Source organism: Manacus candei, unplaced genomic scaffold (genome assembly GCF_025592945.1).
Source record: "Manacus candei isolate 608988 ecotype Guabito, Panama unplaced genomic scaffold, ASM2559294v1 h1tg000071l, whole genome shotgun sequence".
In the NCBI taxonomy this organism is placed as follows: Eukaryota; Metazoa; Chordata; class Aves; order Passeriformes; family Pipridae; genus Manacus; species Manacus candei.
Genome location: NW_026138119.1, coordinates 11,357,909 through 11,375,561, shown reverse-complemented (window position 1 = coordinate 11,375,561; position 17,653 = coordinate 11,357,909). Strand labels below are relative to the sequence as shown.

General features: G+C 63.6%; 1 protein-coding gene across 3 annotated transcripts; it reads right to left on the bottom strand.

Moving 5' to 3' along the window:
• Window positions 1-377: 377 nt before the first annotated feature.
• On the bottom strand, window positions 378-15,889 carry AJM1 (apical junction component 1 homolog). Of its 3 annotated transcripts, none has more exons than XM_051807898.1 (3): window positions 15,555-15,889; window positions 5,395-5,453; window positions 378-3,765 (listed from the first exon to the last, which is right to left on the bottom strand). In XM_051807898.1, exon 3 carries the CDS (start codon window positions 3,707-3,709, stop codon window positions 470-472), a length of 3,240 nt encoding a protein of 1,079 aa, XP_051663858.1. In that variant the 5' UTR covers window positions 3,710-3,765; window positions 5,395-5,453; window positions 15,555-15,889; the 3' UTR covers window positions 378-469. The 3 variants fall into 3 exon arrangements, with proteins under 3 accessions (XP_051663858.1, XP_051663860.1, XP_051663859.1); XM_051807900.1 differs by lacking the exon at window positions 15,555-15,889 and adding an exon at window positions 9,009-9,221; XM_051807899.1 differs by lacking the exon at window positions 15,555-15,889 and adding an exon at window positions 8,322-8,680.
• Between the last annotated feature and the right edge of the window lie 1,764 nt (window positions 15,890-17,653).

The window sequence follows — 17,653 nt, the reverse complement described above, 5'->3', positions numbered from 1 at the left end:
CACCCTTGGGCCTCCACAGTCCCTGCTGCTCGCGCAGTGACACGCTCAGGACACACGGACACGGTGAGAACACGGTCCTGGTGCAGCCCAGCTCTCCCTGCAGCACCCGGCCGTGGGGCTGCTGCTGGACCCCTTGGACTTGAGGGCCCTGGAACAGGCCCCAGGGGGGCTCTGGGTGAGTGGCAGCCCGGCAGGCAGGGGCTGGGGGGTGCATAGGGTGTCCCCACTCTGGCCAGGCACCGCTCACCTGAGAGGGCTCTGCGGGGTCTTGCCAGGCTCTGGGCTCTAGGGCAAACCTTGGGCTGGGCTCCCTTCATCCCTTGGGTCCCTCCAGCACTGCTGGCCACCCGCAGCCCACTGCAGCCCCCTCCCCTTGGTGCCGCAGCCAAGGGAGTCCCTGTCCCACCGCCACAACAGGACAGCACCTATCTACAGAGGGGATGCCCCAAGGGTGCCCCCTGCCCTGCGTTCACATGATGTCGTCCAGGAGGTTGGGGCTGGCCACCCAGTCGAGGGTGCGGGGCTCGGAGGCTGCCATGATCATGCACATGAACTGTTTGCCCGTCCTCTTGTCAATGGGGTAGATGGTGGTGGGTGTGAAGCGCTTGTTGCTTTCCACGAAGTCGCAGAGCTGCTCATAGACAGCGGGGAACTCGTGGCGCAAGAAGACGCCACGGATGCGCAGCTCCCGCTGGATGTTGATGAAGCAGATCTCCCGTGCCTTCCGGCCCTCCTCCCCCTCCTTGTCGATGTCTGCCGTGCCAGGCGGTGGCGTCAGGATCAATGTCTCCATGTCCCGCTCCTTCTTCAGGATCTTCTTCTCGGGGCTGGAGGAGGCTAAGGCCACCTTGGCGTATTTCCTGACCGTTGGCACCTGTGTCTTGGGCGATGGCCTCTCCGGCACTTTCTGGGTGACGGCCACGGTTACATTCAGCAGGAAACATTCGTTGGGGTCGTACTGGTTGCCCGTCTCCCGCAGCTCCCGGGCATAGTCCCCCAGGTTGTCCGAGTAGCTGTCCAGCTCCCGCAGGGACAAGTAGGTGGGGGACATCAGCAGGCTTTCCAGGCCAAACTGGAGGAAGTTCTCAGCTGAGCCAGCGTTGGGGAAGCCAAGGAAGAGGACACCGCGGCCGCGGGAGAGGTATCCGACCTTGGCAATGCGCGAGAAGGCCTTGTGCACCTCGGCGTTCTCCCGGCAGAACTGCAGGACATGGCGGCAGACGCTGCCCACCCGCCCGTAGACGCAGCTCGCCTTGTGCGTGTCCCAGTCCTCGCGCCGGCAGTGCCGGGAGCAGTAGTAGGTGTAGCAGCTGTGGCACGATTTGAAGTAGAGGCAGGCGTTGAACATGGTCTCTGTGCGCCGGCACTTGGCGTTGGAGCACATCATCATGTCGTCCTCCTCTGCGCTCAGGTCGGGCGAGCAGTTCTCTGGCGACTTCTCAAAGGGGCCGACAGCCAGCGGGGTGGGCGAGGGCCGTGGGGCGCCAGCACGAGAGCTGGGGCCTGGCTGCTCCTTCGTGGGTCGGGGTCCCTCGGGCACATTGGGGGGGACCCGCCTGCCCTCGCCCCGCCGGGGGGGCCCCGGGGCGCTGCTGCTCAGGAGCTGCTTGAGCTGCTCGGCGAGGCTGTCCCTGTCCCCGGCGCGGTGGCCTGGCGCTGGCTTGTAGTCAATGACGAGGTCGGTGATCAGCTCGTCCAGCTGCTCCAGGCTGCGCTGGCGCCCTGAGCCACTCTCCCTGGGGCCGGGCTGCGGGGTGCAGGGCACGGCATAGGGCCCACGCTCCTGTCCCGCGTCCAGCATGTCCCAGCTGGCCGAGCGCCTCTCGCTGCGGCCCAGCCCGTCGGCACGGATGTCGTTGTCAGTGATGGTGATCTCTGGCGTGACGTACCAGGAGCGGCCCGGGGGTCCGCGGCTGCCATCAGCATGCACCCGCTCAAGGATGGAGCTCTCGGAGAGGGACAGGGCAGCATAGCGCTTGGGTGAGCTTGACAGGTTGATCACCACAGGCTGCCGGCGCTCCTCGGGGGATAAGGCACGGTGCTGCTCCTGGGTGAGCAGGTTCTCGTAGCTGCGCCCGCGCTGCAGGGCCTCCTCCCTGCGTGCCACCGGCGCCAGGATGTTATCCCAGGATTTGGAGTAGTGCTGGGTCTCCCGGCCCAGCCGCGGCGGGGTCACGCCATAGCTGGTGTGCCAGGAGGAGAACATGGCCTCGCGCCCGGCCTGCTGCGGGGTGAAGCGTGACACTTGCAGGGTTTGGTAGGGCAGCGTGGCCCGCTCGGGACAGTACCAGTCCCCGAAGTGCAGGGGCTGTGCGCTGCGGGGTGGGGGGCACGTCCGCGACAGCACCTCCCGCTCCCGGTACTTCCCGTAGTCCTCGGCATAGAACATCCGGGCAGAGGACCCGAGGGCCGGGTATGTCCGAGCGTCCTCGGCGTAGAGGGTTTTGACGGGGGTCCCGCGCGGGGCATAGAAACGGGGCTCATCTCCATAGACGGCGCGGGCAGGCGCCTCCTGCACTGGGTAACCCCGTGCCTCCTCCACGTACAACGTCCGGGGCGGCATCGTGTGGACGGCAGCCTTGGCCGGGTCCTCTGCGTAGAAGGGCTGGGGCACGGCGTGGCGGCCGGGGTAGGGGTAGCTGGCGTAGCCGGAGCTACGGAGGGGCATGGCGGGGCTGGGGCACCGTGCTGTCTCCTCCGCGTAGAAGAACTTGGCGGGGACGCCGGCGGCTGAGAAGGTCATACAGCCCCTGTCGGGGTATTCCCTGAATTCCCGTGAGGCCGGCACCGGCACCGTCTGGTACGCCAGCACCCGGGGATCCGCCTCGTAGTACTCAGCGGGGTAGGGCAGGAGCGGGGCGTCCCCGCTGTAGGAGTCGCTGGGGGTGGGTGTGCGGGATGCGGACGCCTGCCGGCTCCCCGGCACGGCCAAGCTGCGGGCGGCGCCGGGGGCGCGGGGCCAGCGTGGCGGCTCCGGGCGGTTCGGGGCTGCCCGCTGGCTGCGCGCTGTGTGCACTAGCACCGCCTCGTCCGGCTTGATGTCCACCCGGCACTTGACGTGTGGGCTGGCGCCCACCTTGGCCCCCGGCCCCTCCTCGTAGCAGTTGCTGCCCAGGCAGAGCGGGGAGATGCGGCTGACGCTGCTGCGCTGCGGCTGCAGTTTGATGGGGTGAACCTCGTTGGCCAGCGCCCGCAGCGGCACCGGGCCGTCGCGGCGCGGCGAGGGATCAGGGCGGGAGGGCTCCCGTGCCACCCGCAGCACCTCCCGCCCGCGCCGGGCCGGCGGTGGCGATGCCGCCACGGTAATGGGCACCGCGGTGAAGGTGGACTTCACCCGTGGAGCGCTCTTGGAGCGGGCGCGGCGCTTCGGCTCACTCCGAGGCACGGGGGCTCTGCCGACATAAGGGTCTTGCTTCGGTGGCGCCCGCCTGCCCGGCGGCCCCGGCGTGGGCTCAGGCGTGCCGGGGCGCGGGCACGGGCGCTCCATGGCCGGGGGGGTGCCCAGCTCTTCCAGCGACTCGAGGAAGTCAAAACTCCTGCAATGGCGCTTGTTGAAGGGCTGCGGCTCGCGGGACAAGGATGAGGACATGGAGGCGTCACATTGTGCCAGGGGCTGACAGATAACAGAATCCCCAGGGGCTGCAGTGGCCACTTTGATGTCTTGGTACACTGTGGACACCAGGATGTCAGGTGGGTCTGTTCGTGTCATCTTAAAAGCAACTTTTCTCCCACCTGTCAGACGGCCTCAGAGGACGGTCGCCCGCCCTGCAAGAGAACACATGAGGCGCCTCAGTCCTGGCGGGACCTCAGATCAATCCCCACGGCTCCTGGCTCAGGGCAGGGAGTTGGCCACCTCTTCAGAAATGAGGGTTCAGGGGCATCCTAGCCTCCACTGCTGCTGTTAATAGTCAGATCTCAGGTGGGGGAAGAAGCTGCCAAAAATCTTCAGATCCAGGGTATAAATCACGGAGTGGCTGGCAGGCCACATGCGGGGGCAGCCGGGCAGCTCTGGGTGCCAGCTCAGTGCAGGGAGAGAACACGAGGCACCATGCCCTGTTCCTAGGCCATAGGATGCAGGGACTCTCTTGCAGCATCACGAGAATCAGAAGCTCTGAGCAGGGCTGGGGGGACTCACTGCCAGGGTTTTCCTTAGGGAGTGTGTGCCCAGCCCTGGTGTGAGCACCTGAGTGGTGAGGGGTCTCCTGGGACTGTGTGCACCCACATCCCAACACCAGCACTGTAGGCAGGAGCAGGGCCCAGGAACGGGCACCGCGACCACCCACCATGGTAGCTGGGAAACCCCCACAGCGTGGGGCTCTCTGGGGTGCAGGAGCTGTACCCCCACACACGATGGCTGCACCCACTGTGGCCCACAAACACTCCTGTAGGGTGGCCACAGTCCTGGCTGCTCGGAGCCGCATCACTCTCTGGGGCTTCCATGGGTGGCACTGGGGGTGGCAGAGGTGCCCCAACCCACATGTCGGAAGTAACTCTTCCATTGCCTCCCTGTGCCAGAAGGGATGTGCTGGCTCAGCACCCACTGGCTTTGTCCTCTCCATGTCCCATGACTATGACACAGCCCCTAGGCGGGAGGGTGAGTGGGATGGTGGCTCCAGCTCCCATGGGACACAGGGTCTGACACCCACCATGTGCCAGCACCCTGCACCCCACTGCTCCAGGACGATGCTGTTGGGTGGTCAGGGTGCACAGAGACACAGGACTAGGTTGGTGTTGGCCCTGACCTTCCCCACCAGCCCCTCCAGAGTTGCTGTGGACTGTGACCAACACCGAGGGTGTTCTGTCCACAGTGGGGACCCTCAGCTGGCTGTCACCTCACCATGGGCTCTGAGCATTGCTTGTTTTGGTCACCACAGGCCTGAGAGCGCTAGTGGATACTGGCTGCTCCACAATGCACTAAAGGTGGGTGGCAAAGGCCACCAAAGGGTACTTGGTTTTAAAGAGCAGCAGAGGACCACAGGGAAGGTGTTTCTTGAAGGAAAGGAATTGACTTTATTTGGCAAGAAACATGGCCTATGCAGGGATGGGGAGGGGGACCTGGATTCCCCCTCGTTACCCGCCTCAAAGCCGGGGGTTGCGGATGCTGGAGCTGAGGTGAAGCCAGTAGGGTTGGGGTGTCTGTCCATGGCATGAGCTGGGGAGAACAGGATGCCAGGAGGACAGAGGTGGGGGTCCCAGTGTCTCCCTCCAGGGCTGGGAGGACAGGTTTGCCCCCAAAGCGGTGGCCCCAGCATTGGCCCCTATGCATTACAGCGTGTGGGCACTGGGCTGGATCTGGGCAGACAGCACCTCACACCGCAGCGATGCCAACGGTGGTGATGGGAAGCCCTTCCCCATGGTGTCTGGTGAGAAGGGAACTATAACCCGGGGTCCTACCTGGTCCGGCAGCAGCAGGGAGGTGGTGAGTGGGCTGAGGTGGCGGCTCCATCCCAGCACTGCAAAATAAACAAGGCACATGAGGGTCCTGGGGCACCCCCAGCAGTGCTGCAGGGCCTGCTGCCGGGGCCGTGGACGCCTTGGGGGCACAGGGAGCACCCTGAGAGACCCCTGCAGCCACAGCCCCTGCTGAACCAAACCCAGTGAGGCCATCGTGCACATTCCTGTGCGTCGGGGATGTGGGTGCTGTCCCACAGGCACCAGTGTGTCCCCCACCCACCCAGCAGCACCCGTCACCCATGGAGCCGCAGGGTTGCCATGGTTTCTCCAAATTATTCCTCCTCTGCGAGGACAGCGTGGGTGAGGACAGCGTGGGTGTGTGAGGAGGCTGCGTGGGGGGCTGGGACTCCACAGCAGTGCAGGGATAGCGGAGATCCTGCACAGCCACGGGCAGCCCCTGACCATCGTGGGGGGTGGAACTGGGATGGTCCCACAGTGCTGCCAATGTCATTGCACTCCCACACTCACCCACCTCTGACACTGAGTCCCCTCCAGAGGGAAAGGGTTTTGCATCCTTTCTGCTCTCCAACCCCCCCTGCTCGTGGGCATCCCCGTTCACCCTCAGCGCTGCCCACTTTTGGCAGGCAACAGCCTCCCTGCCCGGGGTTCCCACCCTCTGTCACCCCGTGGATGCTGACACCGGCCAGCAGCAATTTCAGAGGAGCCGCTGCCCATGGAGTGGGCGGGAGCCACCCCTGTGGGGTCCTGCCCTTGTGCCCAGCCCAGCCCCCCACAGCCCCACATGTGAGCACCGGCCGTGGCAGCACGAGGGGCTGGGGACCAGGAGCGACCCCAGATGCCAGAGGGACCGGCAGGAGGCTGCCGGGAACTGGGTCGCTGCCTGCACGTGCCACGTGTGGGCTGCGGGGGGTGTGTAGGGGTGGGGTGCACTGCCCCCTGCCAACGCACCCCACACTGCCTGTACACTGCCTGTGCACTGCCTGCGCACTGCCTGCCCCATGCTCACGGTGTGTGCTGCCTGGGCCGCCCCTGTCAGGGCACTGCCCACACACTGCTCACACTGCCTGTGCCCTGGCCCGAGCTGCCTGTGCACACTGCTCTGCCAGTGACTGCCCCACAGCCTGCCCATGCTGCCCTGGGCACTGCCAGGGCACTGCCCACTCACTGACTGTCCCTGCACGTGGCAAGGGCTGCTGCCTGCACACCCTGCTCTGGGGCACTGCCTCAAGTGCAGGCCGGTGCCCTGTGCATGCTGCCCGCACATTACTTGGGCATTGCTGCCCACCCTGCCTGCTCACTGCCCACACACATCCTGCTGAGCAGGCAGCAGCGCTGCCAAGGGCACTGCAGCAGGTAAGCTGCCTGCACACTGCCTGCATGCTGCCTGCACATGCAGAGCACTGAGCATGCAGCACTTCCCCCCCACCCCTCAGCAGCCCCAGCACACACCGCGCTGCACCGGCCCCACGGCCCCGTGGGCACGGCCAACAGCACCTACACTGCCCCCAGCACTGCCCTGAGTGCTGCCCCGAGCACAGCAGTGGCACCTGTGTCTGGACACGCAGCCAGAGCAGCATCTTGCAGCCGCTGCAACCACCCTGCTCGAGCAGATGATGCTGGAGGTCCCACCAGCAGTTGCTGTGGGGGCAGTGCCTGTGCGCGCTGTGCCCTGGCACTGCCAGCACCGCTGCGCACAGGCCTGTGTGCCGTGTGTGTGCCAGCAGGGCACCGACGGCCGCTGCTGCCTGCGCATTGCCTGCCCCGGGAGCTGGCAGCTGGCACAGCCCGTGGTGAGGTAGCCCCTCATCCCCCCGGCCCCTGCCCCGTGTACATGGCAAATAGACACTTCCCCCTGTGCCGTCCCCAGGACACCCCCCCGACACACACACGGTGCCCTACACCCCGACGGCTTTGCCCGCCCTGCACATCATGCAGCCCCTCCACACAGCCCTGTGCCCCCCAGCCCTGTGGCCCTGCCTGTGCCTCAGAGCTTGTGTGCCCCCGGCACTGCCACATCCCCTCTCGCCCATCCGGAGCCCCCGTGCACACACGGCTGCCCAGCCTCCACCCTGCCTGTGCCTCCGGAAGGGCTCATCCTGCCGGGGGGGAGCAGCACCCCCAGCCCAGGAGGGTACCCTCGGTGCCGGCATCCAGGTTGGTGTCACCAGCACCCCAGGGTGCAGGGGACGCCCTGACTCCTGGCCCCTCTAGTCCCCCGCCCTGCAGGGCACCCGCAAACGGGCACGGCCGGGCGGAGGGGGGGGCTGCGAGTACCCCGGGGGGGGGGGGGTTTGGGGCCGGGGCTGGGTGGAGAGTGCGTGGGGCGGCCCCCAGGGGGAGCGGGGCTGTCCCAGGCACTGTCGCAGACGCCGGGGCGGTGACCCCGGGCACCCCCACCCCGCTGCGCACCGGCACGGGGCCCGCTGGGCCCCGCAGGGTGCTGAGCCGGGCACCGCGGGGAGATGGCTCGGCCCGGGCACTGCGGCGGGATGGGATGCAGATGGAGATGAGGATGGGATTGGAGATGGGATAGGATAGGGATGGGAATGGGATGGGGTACACGAGAGGATTACGGGGATACGGGTACGATGGGGTGGGATGACTCGGCTCAGGAGCGCGGAATGGGGATGGCCCCCGGGGGGCTGGAGAGGTGGAGAGCGCACAGGGAGATGGGAAGAGGGATATGGGGCACAGCAGGATGGTATGGGGAGAATGAGGGGAGCCAGGGGGTTGGGATGGCCCGGGAGGATCTCGGGAGGATGGGATGGGGATGTGGAACACGGGGGAGTGAAGCGGGAGGTTGGGATGTGATGCGATGCGATGATCCGGGGAGCCACGAGGGGATAGTCCGGCCGGAGCCCCCGGTGGTACGGCAAACCCCAGCCCCCTGCCCGGGACTCCCTTACCTGCTCCACGCCCGCCGCCCCGGCAGCCTCCGCTGCCGCCGCGCTAGGCTGGGGATGCCGCCGCTCGGGAGGCCATGGCCCGGCTCCGCCCGATCTGGCTCGGCTCGGCTCGGCTCGGCTCGGCAGGGCACGGCTCGGCCCGACGCTCCGCCGCCGCTTGTTTTGCCATAAATATGGCAGGCGGAGTTACCAACGGGGCCGGCACCGGCACCGGAGCCTCCCCCGGCGCCGCCCCCGGGCCGGTCCCCATCCCCATCCCCATCCCCATCCCCATCCCCATCCCCATCCCCATCCCCATCCCCATCCCCATCCCCGGTCCCACGCCCGGCTCTGCTCTATCCCGGTCCGATCTGCGGCCCTGTCCCCGCCCCTCGCAGCATCCCTGGGATCCCCCGGGCAGGGTCTGGGGGACGCCCGGTGCCGTCCCTCGGGGAGGTTCCCTGCACCGTGGGTGTGAGTGCCCGCAGGACCACCGGTGTCCCTGGGCACCGGTGAGAGATTTGCAGGGGGGCTCAGTCCCATATCGTGTTCAGAGATCCCAGGGCCCGTGCGGGCCCCCTCCCCTTGCACTGGCAGCCCCCCCAGTTCCATCAGCCCCCCCAGTGCCAGCACCCCTCAGTGCCAGCAGCCTCCCAGCTTCAACAGCCCCCCCAGTACTGGCAGCCTCCCAGGCCTGTCCTGCCTGACCTTGGCCCATCACCATGGCCCTGTGCAGCTGGGGCTAACTGGCAGGGAAATCCCCTGCTAAGCTCCTCCATGGAATGGCCTCGTTTTCCCAGAGGCTCCGGGACTGTCGCTGCCTGTGGCAGCCAGAGCCCATGGGGATCCTCAGGGATGGAGATGGGCAGACGTTGCACAGAACAGCTCCCAGCATACCTGGCCAAAGCAGCTCCCAGTACAGCACGGCTCCCACATCACAGCTCTGCCTCAGTTTCCCCATCTCCCCCTTCCTTGAGCCACCCTCTGCTGCCCACAGCCCCAAGGGCAGCCTCAGCACTTGTGGGTCCCCCAGCATGGGCATCGCCCTGAGGACCTGCCAGGAACTGCTGTGGCTCTGAGCCCTGATCCAAAGCAGGTGCACCGTGGGATTTGCTTGATTCAAAATCCCTGTAGTCAAGACCCTTTCCTCCCTCCACTGTGGCAACACAAACATCCTTCCACCATCACTGCTGCCTGCACCAGGCAGAGCTGTGCTGGGCAGCCTTCCATGGGCTGGCACTGCTGTGATTCCCGCAGGAATGCCCCTGGTGCTCTCTGGGAACTGTGGGCACTGCTGAGCCCACTGGGAACAGCAGCATGTGCCCTGCCTGGGGCCAGGCTGAGCTCCAGAAACTCATTGCACTCATGAGTGAGACAAGAACTGGGGGGAGGAGCTGGGAGCAGGGTCAGCCTGTCCCTGCTGCACACACTGGGCCAAGAGACCACCGGGGGCCCCTGTGCCATGCTCAGACGGGCCCCATCACCCCCCCAGCGCTTCCATTTTCCTCTCTGCAGGACACAGGGCTCTGGCTGCTGGTCCGGCCGCTCCTGCTGCCCCCGGCTTCCTGCCCCCGCGGTCCCTGCCGTGCTGCTCCATCTGCTCCTGCCTGCTGCTGCCCTGTGTCAGCCATCCCCCTGCCAGGGCTGAGCACCAGTGGCGCCGTGACGGGGCCGCTGATGCACACGGGAGCACCAGCCGGGCTCTGTGTCCCCCATGGGTGCGATTACCTGAGGGATGCAGGAGACCATCCCTACGGGAAAGCAGGGTTTCCCAGCATGGAGAAGGATGCTGCCAGGTGGGCACAGCAACACCTGCCCTGACGGCATCTCCTTCAGTGCCACCCTCTGTCCATGCAGCTGTGGCCTCCCTGACACCTGCATGGATTAAGGTCACCTGTCCAGAGCTCTGTGCTTTGGAGCAACCACAGCTCCAAAATCAGGGGACAAACTGGCTGGACCACATCCCCCAAGTCCCATGGCAGGGGACAACGGGACCATCTGCTCCCCCTGTGTGGCTGCTATTCCAGGCTGCAAAGTGCTGAGGGATCCAAATGGACCACGGGCATGTCTCCATACACCGGACATGGCAGCGCCATGGCATGTGCAATGGGGCTGTGGACACTTCCTCCTCCTTCACCTCCTCCTCCTCTTCCTCCTTCTTGAGCCAGTGGCAGCCTGGGGGAGAGGGGAAGGGGAAGATCCTACAGAGGAGGTTGGAGCGGAGGGCTGTGGCTGTGCTGGCTGCTCAGAGCTGTCACCTTCCCGAGCACTGGGCCATGCTGCTGCTTTGGGCTGTGACACCCTGGGCACCCGGTCTGGGGCACACAGGCTGGGGGGACAGCTCCAGCCCAGCCACAGGTGCTGAGAATGGTTGAGTGGCTGAGAGGGAGCTGCCCCCCACCTTGTGCCCACTGCCCACAGGGGTGGCAGCCCCTCAGATGGAGGGGATCCCCTTGGCACAGCCAGGTGGGCAGCAGAGCTCTGCGGGGAGGGATGGGCCTGTCCCTTACTCCTTGCAGAGAACAGGGGTGTTGGGCCCTCGCCGTGGCTGGGCGGGTCCAGGCTTGTTCCTGGCCGAGCTGCTGGGGCCCTGTCCTGCCGGGAAGGGACACATGAGTGGCCAGAGGGATCACACAGCCAGGGCTTGTTCCTGCAATCCTACAAGGAAAAGGCCAGCCTGATGCCTGTCTCCAGCAGAAGCAGCTCCTGTCCCTGTGTGTGGAGTGCGTGGCTGTGCTGCCCTGCCCTGGCTGGTCATGAGGACCAGGAGCAGCCACGCTGGGCCCGTGTGGGGGCAAACTCCCCTTTCTGTGGGGGTCTCTGCCTCCTCGGTGCTGGGTCCTCCCCCAAGCCCCACAGAGAGCAGAGCCACAATGCACTGTGTCCCTGTGACTCAGTTTCCCCAGCAGCCCTGACAGTGTGTCCCTCGTCAGTGTGTCTGCATGTGACAGACTCAATTCTGCCAGGCTCTGTCCAAGGGGGAAACTGAGGCGCGGAGGAACAGCGTGCCCACAGGTCACCTGTGTGGGTCTGTAGTGATGCTGGGCACTTGGCCAGACTTCAAGCAGGGCAGATCTCAGCTTGGGGGGATGTGGGGGGCTGACATCTGTCCTGCACAGCTGCAAGGCTGGGTGGGGGGTGTTATCACCAGCCCTCCTCAAGGACCAGCTGGGGCCATGCCAAGAGCTCAGTGTGAGATTTGATGCTCAGGACATCAGATCCCCTGATCCAGCCCCCCGTGCCCCTTGGTGCAATTCAGAGCAGGAAGGGGCCACCCAACACAGGGACCCCCCCATGCCTGCCCCAGGGATGCTGACCCTGGTGGGGCCTGGCAGGGCAGCAGAGGCCAGTCCCCAAACCTGCTGGGCAGGGGCTCTTCTGGCCTCAAACCTCACGTCACATCAGGAGGCAGAGGGACAGGGACATGTGGTCAGGAACAGGGACAGGGAGGCTGGTGGGGACCACAGGGACACGGTGTGGGGGGGACGACAGCTCTGACTGGGTCAGCACAGAGCAATTTTGAAGCTCTAGAAAGACCCTTCTGAGCATTTGCAAAACGCTGCACCCCTCTGTCAGGAGGGTCAGAGCCTCACTGGGAGGTAGGTAAGGGCAGGAGGTGGGCAGCGAGGGGAGGTTTTCCCCGAGATCCCTGTGGCAGCAGCACCCACCCCAGCAGGGATGGAGGCCCTCCAGACACTGATCCCAGCTGTAGCACTAGCTGCCCCTGGGCAGGTGACCCTTTCACCTCTGTGTGGCAACTGTGGTGAGACAGAAGGTCAGATGCTAACCAGGGAGAGCTGACAGAACAGAGAGGTGAAGCCCCTCTTTTCTGGAGACAGGCTGAGAGAGCTGGGGGTGTTCAGCCTGGACAAAAGAAGGCTCCAGGGAGACCTGAGAGCCCCTGTCAGTGCCTAAAGGGGCTCCAAGAGAGCTACAGAGGGACTTTGGACAAGGAACTGGTGGGACAGGACAAACGGGAATGGTCTTAAGCTGAAGGAGGGCAGGGTAGACTGGAAATTAGGAAGAAATTCTTCCCTGTGAGGGTGGTGAGGCCCTGACACAGGTTGCCCAGAGAAGCTGTGGCTGCCCCAACCCTGAAAGTGTCCAAGGCCCGGTTGGACGGGGCTTGGAGCAACCTGGGCTAGTGGAAGGTGCCCCTGCCCATGGCAGGGGATGGAATGACATGAATTTTAAGGTCCTTTTACAAAACCAGTCTGTGATTCCACAATCTGACCACAAGCCCCACTGGGGGTCAGTGGAGCCCATCGCCCTTGGAGCAGCAGGACTGCCATGAGGGATTCTTCCCATGTGGTGGGACACTGCCCAAGGGAACTCCTCGAGGCTGAGTCCCCACCTTACTGCGGAGTGATTGCACATTCCACGTTAGCTGTCCTAAAATCTTGAGAATTCTCAAGGCAGTCAGGCAGCACCAATTTCATTTGACATCATGAATGTGTATTCAAATGTTGGGGAAGCTTTAATTGGTTTATCTGGTTTATAAAATAAATCTTGTTTGAATATACTGTTTGTCTCTATTTTGTAAGATTCCATAACCCTCTGGCAGCTCCAGTCTGGCAGTGGGACTGGGGCACTGATGTGGTGCTGCCAGGGGAACCCAGCATGGCCCACTCTGAGAGCAAAAGGAGATGATTAGAGAAACTCTGAAGCAACTGGGGAAAAATACCTGGAAGGATGTTAAACACAAAGGAACAATTTCCACCTCTGTCCTGTGCCAGGCACGTTACTGAGGGATGGCGAGACAGCACATCCTCACCTGATGGACCGGGCAGCCAGGCCAGTGCCAGCTGCACTTTGGGACCTGTTCCACAGGACATGACAGGCTGGCAGATGTCAAGCAGCCAGTAGGTTCCCAAAATGCCCATCCTGGGGAGCCAGGGGCCAAGCTGCCCTCCCATGGGGTGCCCTTGGCAGTCCAGGGGACAGGGCAGGCTGATCTTGTCTGCAGGTGCCCGAGGCTGTCTGGGGTGGGGGGTGTGTGACCTGACAGACAGTGGCAGTTTGGGCTCTGCTGCCCTGGGCACGGCGATCCCCGTGTTGGCTGTGCTGGGCGGCGTCCACGGCACGGCAGAACGGGGGAGGCCGGGCATCTCAGCACGGGGCCCGCGATGGGGAGCGACAGCGCGACGCAGGCACCGCCAGCCTGTCCCCGGGGCCACCTGCGAGACGGGACCGGCGTCAGGGCGATCGCACCCGCGGGGTGACGGCTCTGCCAGCCGGGAAAGGGCTGGGCACGGCTCGAGCCGAGCGTGAGCAGCTCCAGTGAGGCAGCTGGAGGAGGCCGCTGGCTCCCACTTGGCTTCCCGAATGCAGCAGAAATCCCTGCCCGACCTCGGCGTCCAGGCGAAAGGAGCAGGTCAGGTGCCCCACGGAGCACTGGGAGGCGATGCCGGATCTGTGCCGTGCCCCCGTGGGCTGTGATTCCATGGGAAGGGGCAGCAGCTGGGGCTGGCCAGGCCTGTGGGCAGGGGGTGGCTGCTGGCTCCTCCTCACGGGTGCTGCTCCCTCACTCAAGCAGTGGCGAGGGACTGCCCCGCTCCCTCCTACGCTGCTCAATTCACAGCAGGGATAAATATTTGACACCTTCCCTTTGCTCGGGCTCTCTGTTTCTGGCACGGGCAGTCACGGTGTGGGGGCACAGAACACTCACTACAGGACCAGCTCTGGGGGGGCCCGAGGAGGATCTGGCCGCTGCCACACCCCTGCCCACAGGAAAGGGCTGAGGGGGGAGCAGCAAAGGCAGGACTGGGGGCACACAGAGGGCAGGGCAGTGGCATGGGCCTGGGCCTCTGCCCCCACCACAGGCAGCACCACTGCAAGATGCTTCGAAATCCCCCGTTTCCAAGGCAACGTGGGGATCCCACAGCTGGGAGAGGCAGAGCTGGAATGGGATGAGACACTTGCTGCCGGCCCCTTCACCTGTCTGGGGGAAATGCTCTCCTTTTCCAGAGCTGGCTGGCATCAGCGTGATGCCCGGCTGGGGACAGGAGGGTCTCCCCTCCTTTCAGCTTCTCTCCTCCTTTCTCCCTCACATCCCCTCCCTGCCTCCAGCTCTGAACCACGGGAGGAGCCAGGCCCCGCTGCCTGCTCATAGTCTAGGGGGGGAGCTGGACCCTGCCTCGCAGCCCTCATAGCTTTGGTGGCACACAAGGGTTGAAGTGAAGCCTGTAGAGCAGCTGCTGAGGGGTCCTGCCTGCACAGAAAACTGTAACCCCACATTCCTGTTGGCATCCTTGGGAAGGACTGGTTGGTCCTCAAAGGCCAGCAGGAAACCAGTCTGGAGGTCAGGCACAAGGTATTCATCTGCTGACCCACAGCAGGGCCAGAGGTAAGAAGACGCCCTGTTTTGGATGCCCTTGTCCCCCACGGTGGCTGCAAGGAGGGATCTTGGTGTTGCCCTGCCACCAGTGCATGGTGGGGGTTGTGCCTCAGCACTGGGCAGGGTGCTGGGCATCCCTCCAGCCCACCCCAGGGATGCCACACTCAGCATTGGTAACTCGTGCCCCTTGCAGTGACACCCAGAGATGGCTCCAGCACCAGCAGTGCTGTTGGCAGCCAGGCCAGGTGGGAGTCACCACCTCGCACCCTGTCACGGAGCCGCGGCCTGCTAATGGCACAGGGAGGGGCGTTTCTCAGGACAGCTCTTTTCCCAGCTGGCTGGCTCCCTCCCACAGCCAGCCTGCAGATACCAGCTCAGGCTCTGGCTGCAGCTGCCTCAGGCATTGGGAGCATTCTCAGTGCTAACACACACCAACCTGGAGGAGGGAGAGGCAGGACTGGCATCCCGCAGGTGTCCCTTGCCACCAGGAAACACAGCATCCCCCTCTTCCTCTATCTCCCCTCTGTGGTGATGGAAAGCTGCACCACTGCCTCCCCTCTTTGCTCCTGCCCTAAGGCAGAGCCTGCCAACAACCTGGGGATAACCAGGAATTTTAGGGGTTCCCAAGCTGGCTGGCTGCCCTACGGCAGTATCCTGCATGCAGCTCCGAGCAGAGCACATATGCATGCAGACACTTCTGCTTTAACCTGGAATGCTGTCCTGTTCCCAACAGGCTGCTCTGTGCCTGAATCCCCAGTTTAGCCAACCTTGCCACACTTCACCCTGCCAGGGTCTGCCTGAGCCCGTGGGACCCAGTGGGATTGCCCACGATGGCTCACTGAAGATGCCAGAGGATAATCCCCTTTACTCAGCAACTTCCCAGCCAAGGGGTTGGAAGAGGAAGTCTGGATACTCACCGAGGAGCACCTTCAGGCCAGGAACACGCCAGACATGCCTGAGACACTGCAGGCTGGTTTTGGAGGCAAACCTACAAGTTAAAATGGCTCAGCCACTTGCTCTGGTATCTTTACGCACCAGACTGAACCAGTGCTGGATTAATTATATTATGTCATGATTGAGGCTGTTGCTAGGCTACGGCCCCGGTCCCTAAGCCCGTCCTACTGCAGGATTTCCCCAGCATCACTCATCTGGCTGCTCGGGGCATCCCAAAGGACAGGCAAGCACCCTGGGCTCTCCGACCAGCTGGACCCTTGGATGCAGGGACGCTGCAGGCAGCAAACCCAGTGTGCCCCTAGGCCAGCCCCTGCCCAAGTCCATTCTGCACCAGGCCTGGGGGCAGCCAGGTTTATCTCCGGCACCACAGCCCCCCTGAGCCTCCAAGAGCACCCACAGCCTCACACATTCATTTTGTGTCCTGCTAAAACTCGAGTTCCAATGACCTTTTCATGTTCACTGCTGGGGGGAAGGAAGCAAATTCCCACCCTGGGGCCTTGGCAAGCCAGGAAAAAACCTTGTTATAACCTTATGGGAGCAACAGAAATAGGGTGAAGCTGTATCCCCCAAAGGGCAGCATTGGGGCACTCCTTGCACATGGCCCTTGTCATTAACTATGGAGAATGACAGAGGCCACGTGCACTGGTGAGCCAGGATACAGCTGTGGAAAAGGCCAGTCCCATCCCAGGGTCAGTAGGAGAGGGATTGTATGGGAATCATTAAGAACCAGCCCTGTCATGACCTCAGCTGGACTGGCACGACCACAGAAAGTTGAACTCTGAAGGGAATTGGTGCCAGTGGGCACAGCTGTGGGATGGACTGGCCCACAGGAAAATGGCAGAGCAGGGATAGAGCCCCTTTGGCAAAGGGCTGGGAAGAGGGAGCAGCACTTAAACCACAGTTCTAGCAAAGGAACAAATCAGCATAAATTGTCCAGGAATAAATCTGGATGGCAATGATCAGATAGCTCTCAAGCCCCAAGGCAGAAGGTGATGGACAACTTTCCACAGGGATTATAGAATCAGGGTTGGAAGAATCCTTAGAGATCAGCTGGTTCCAGCCTCCTGCCATGGTTGGTGAAATCCAGGGATGCCAAAAACTGATCTGGAGGTGGGGTCTGCAGGGGCCCGTCAGCCTGTCCTGGTGCTGGTTCCCTACATGGTGTTTGACAGGGGAAAGAGGCAGCCACAGGCCAGGCATCAGAGCCACGACCCCTTCAGCACAGGCCCTGCAGGGCTGGGGCACACGGCTCAGCAGCTTGGATCTCCGGCAGGGATGACTTTTGTGACAGCCACTAACACAGATCAACATAAAGAAGAGCTTTTTTAGCAGGCAGGGGCAGCCACCTGTGCAAATGAGACCTGGGCCATCAGGAGGGAAATGCTGTGCACACAGGAGGAATCCCTGGGGAGAAGAGGTACAGCACAGAGGAGTCGGGTCACTCTGGGGCAGCTGGAAGGTCTCCCCAAAACCAGCTCCCAACTGAGGAGCCACAGGGCTGCCAGGCAGCCAGGTGAAGCCTGCTGAGATCAGAACGTCAGTCAGGACTCTGCACCACGTCCCACCACAGCAGCTGCATCGTCACACACTGGAAGCGATGGGAGCTGTGAACTGTCACATCAGATTGTCCCACTCCAAGGGGGGGTACAGCAAGGAACACTCCTGAAATAAACACCCCACAGGGGCTGGGGCAGCACCTGAGCCATCATGGCTGAAAGGACACAGTGGGTGGGAGCAGGCACCCACAGAGTTACTCTCCTGGCTTATCTCGAGTAGTCTGGCTCCCAGCTGGCACAGCAGAAGCCAAGATGCAGTCGGATGGTGGCCAAGGGCCCTGTGGATCCCAGCCAGGCAGGGGAGAAGGCAGTGCCCTGTCCCCCATGGATGAGGCTCCCTGTGCTGTGCCGAGGAACCAGCCCCAGCTGGTTCCTGCAGCGATCAATTTGCTCTTCTCCCTCCTACTGCTCCAAACCCAGGGAGCAGTAATGCTGCAGCTCTGGCCAGTGTTAGCTTCAAGAAACTGCAGCTCCTTAGCCTCAAGCTGTTTTTTTTTGGGGATGAC

What these genes read in the sequence shown, in the direction of transcription:
- AJM1 (XM_051807898.1), bottom strand. Translation starts at nt 3,709, where the DNA reads ATGACACGAACAGACCCACCTGACATCCTGGTGTCCACAGTGTACCAA.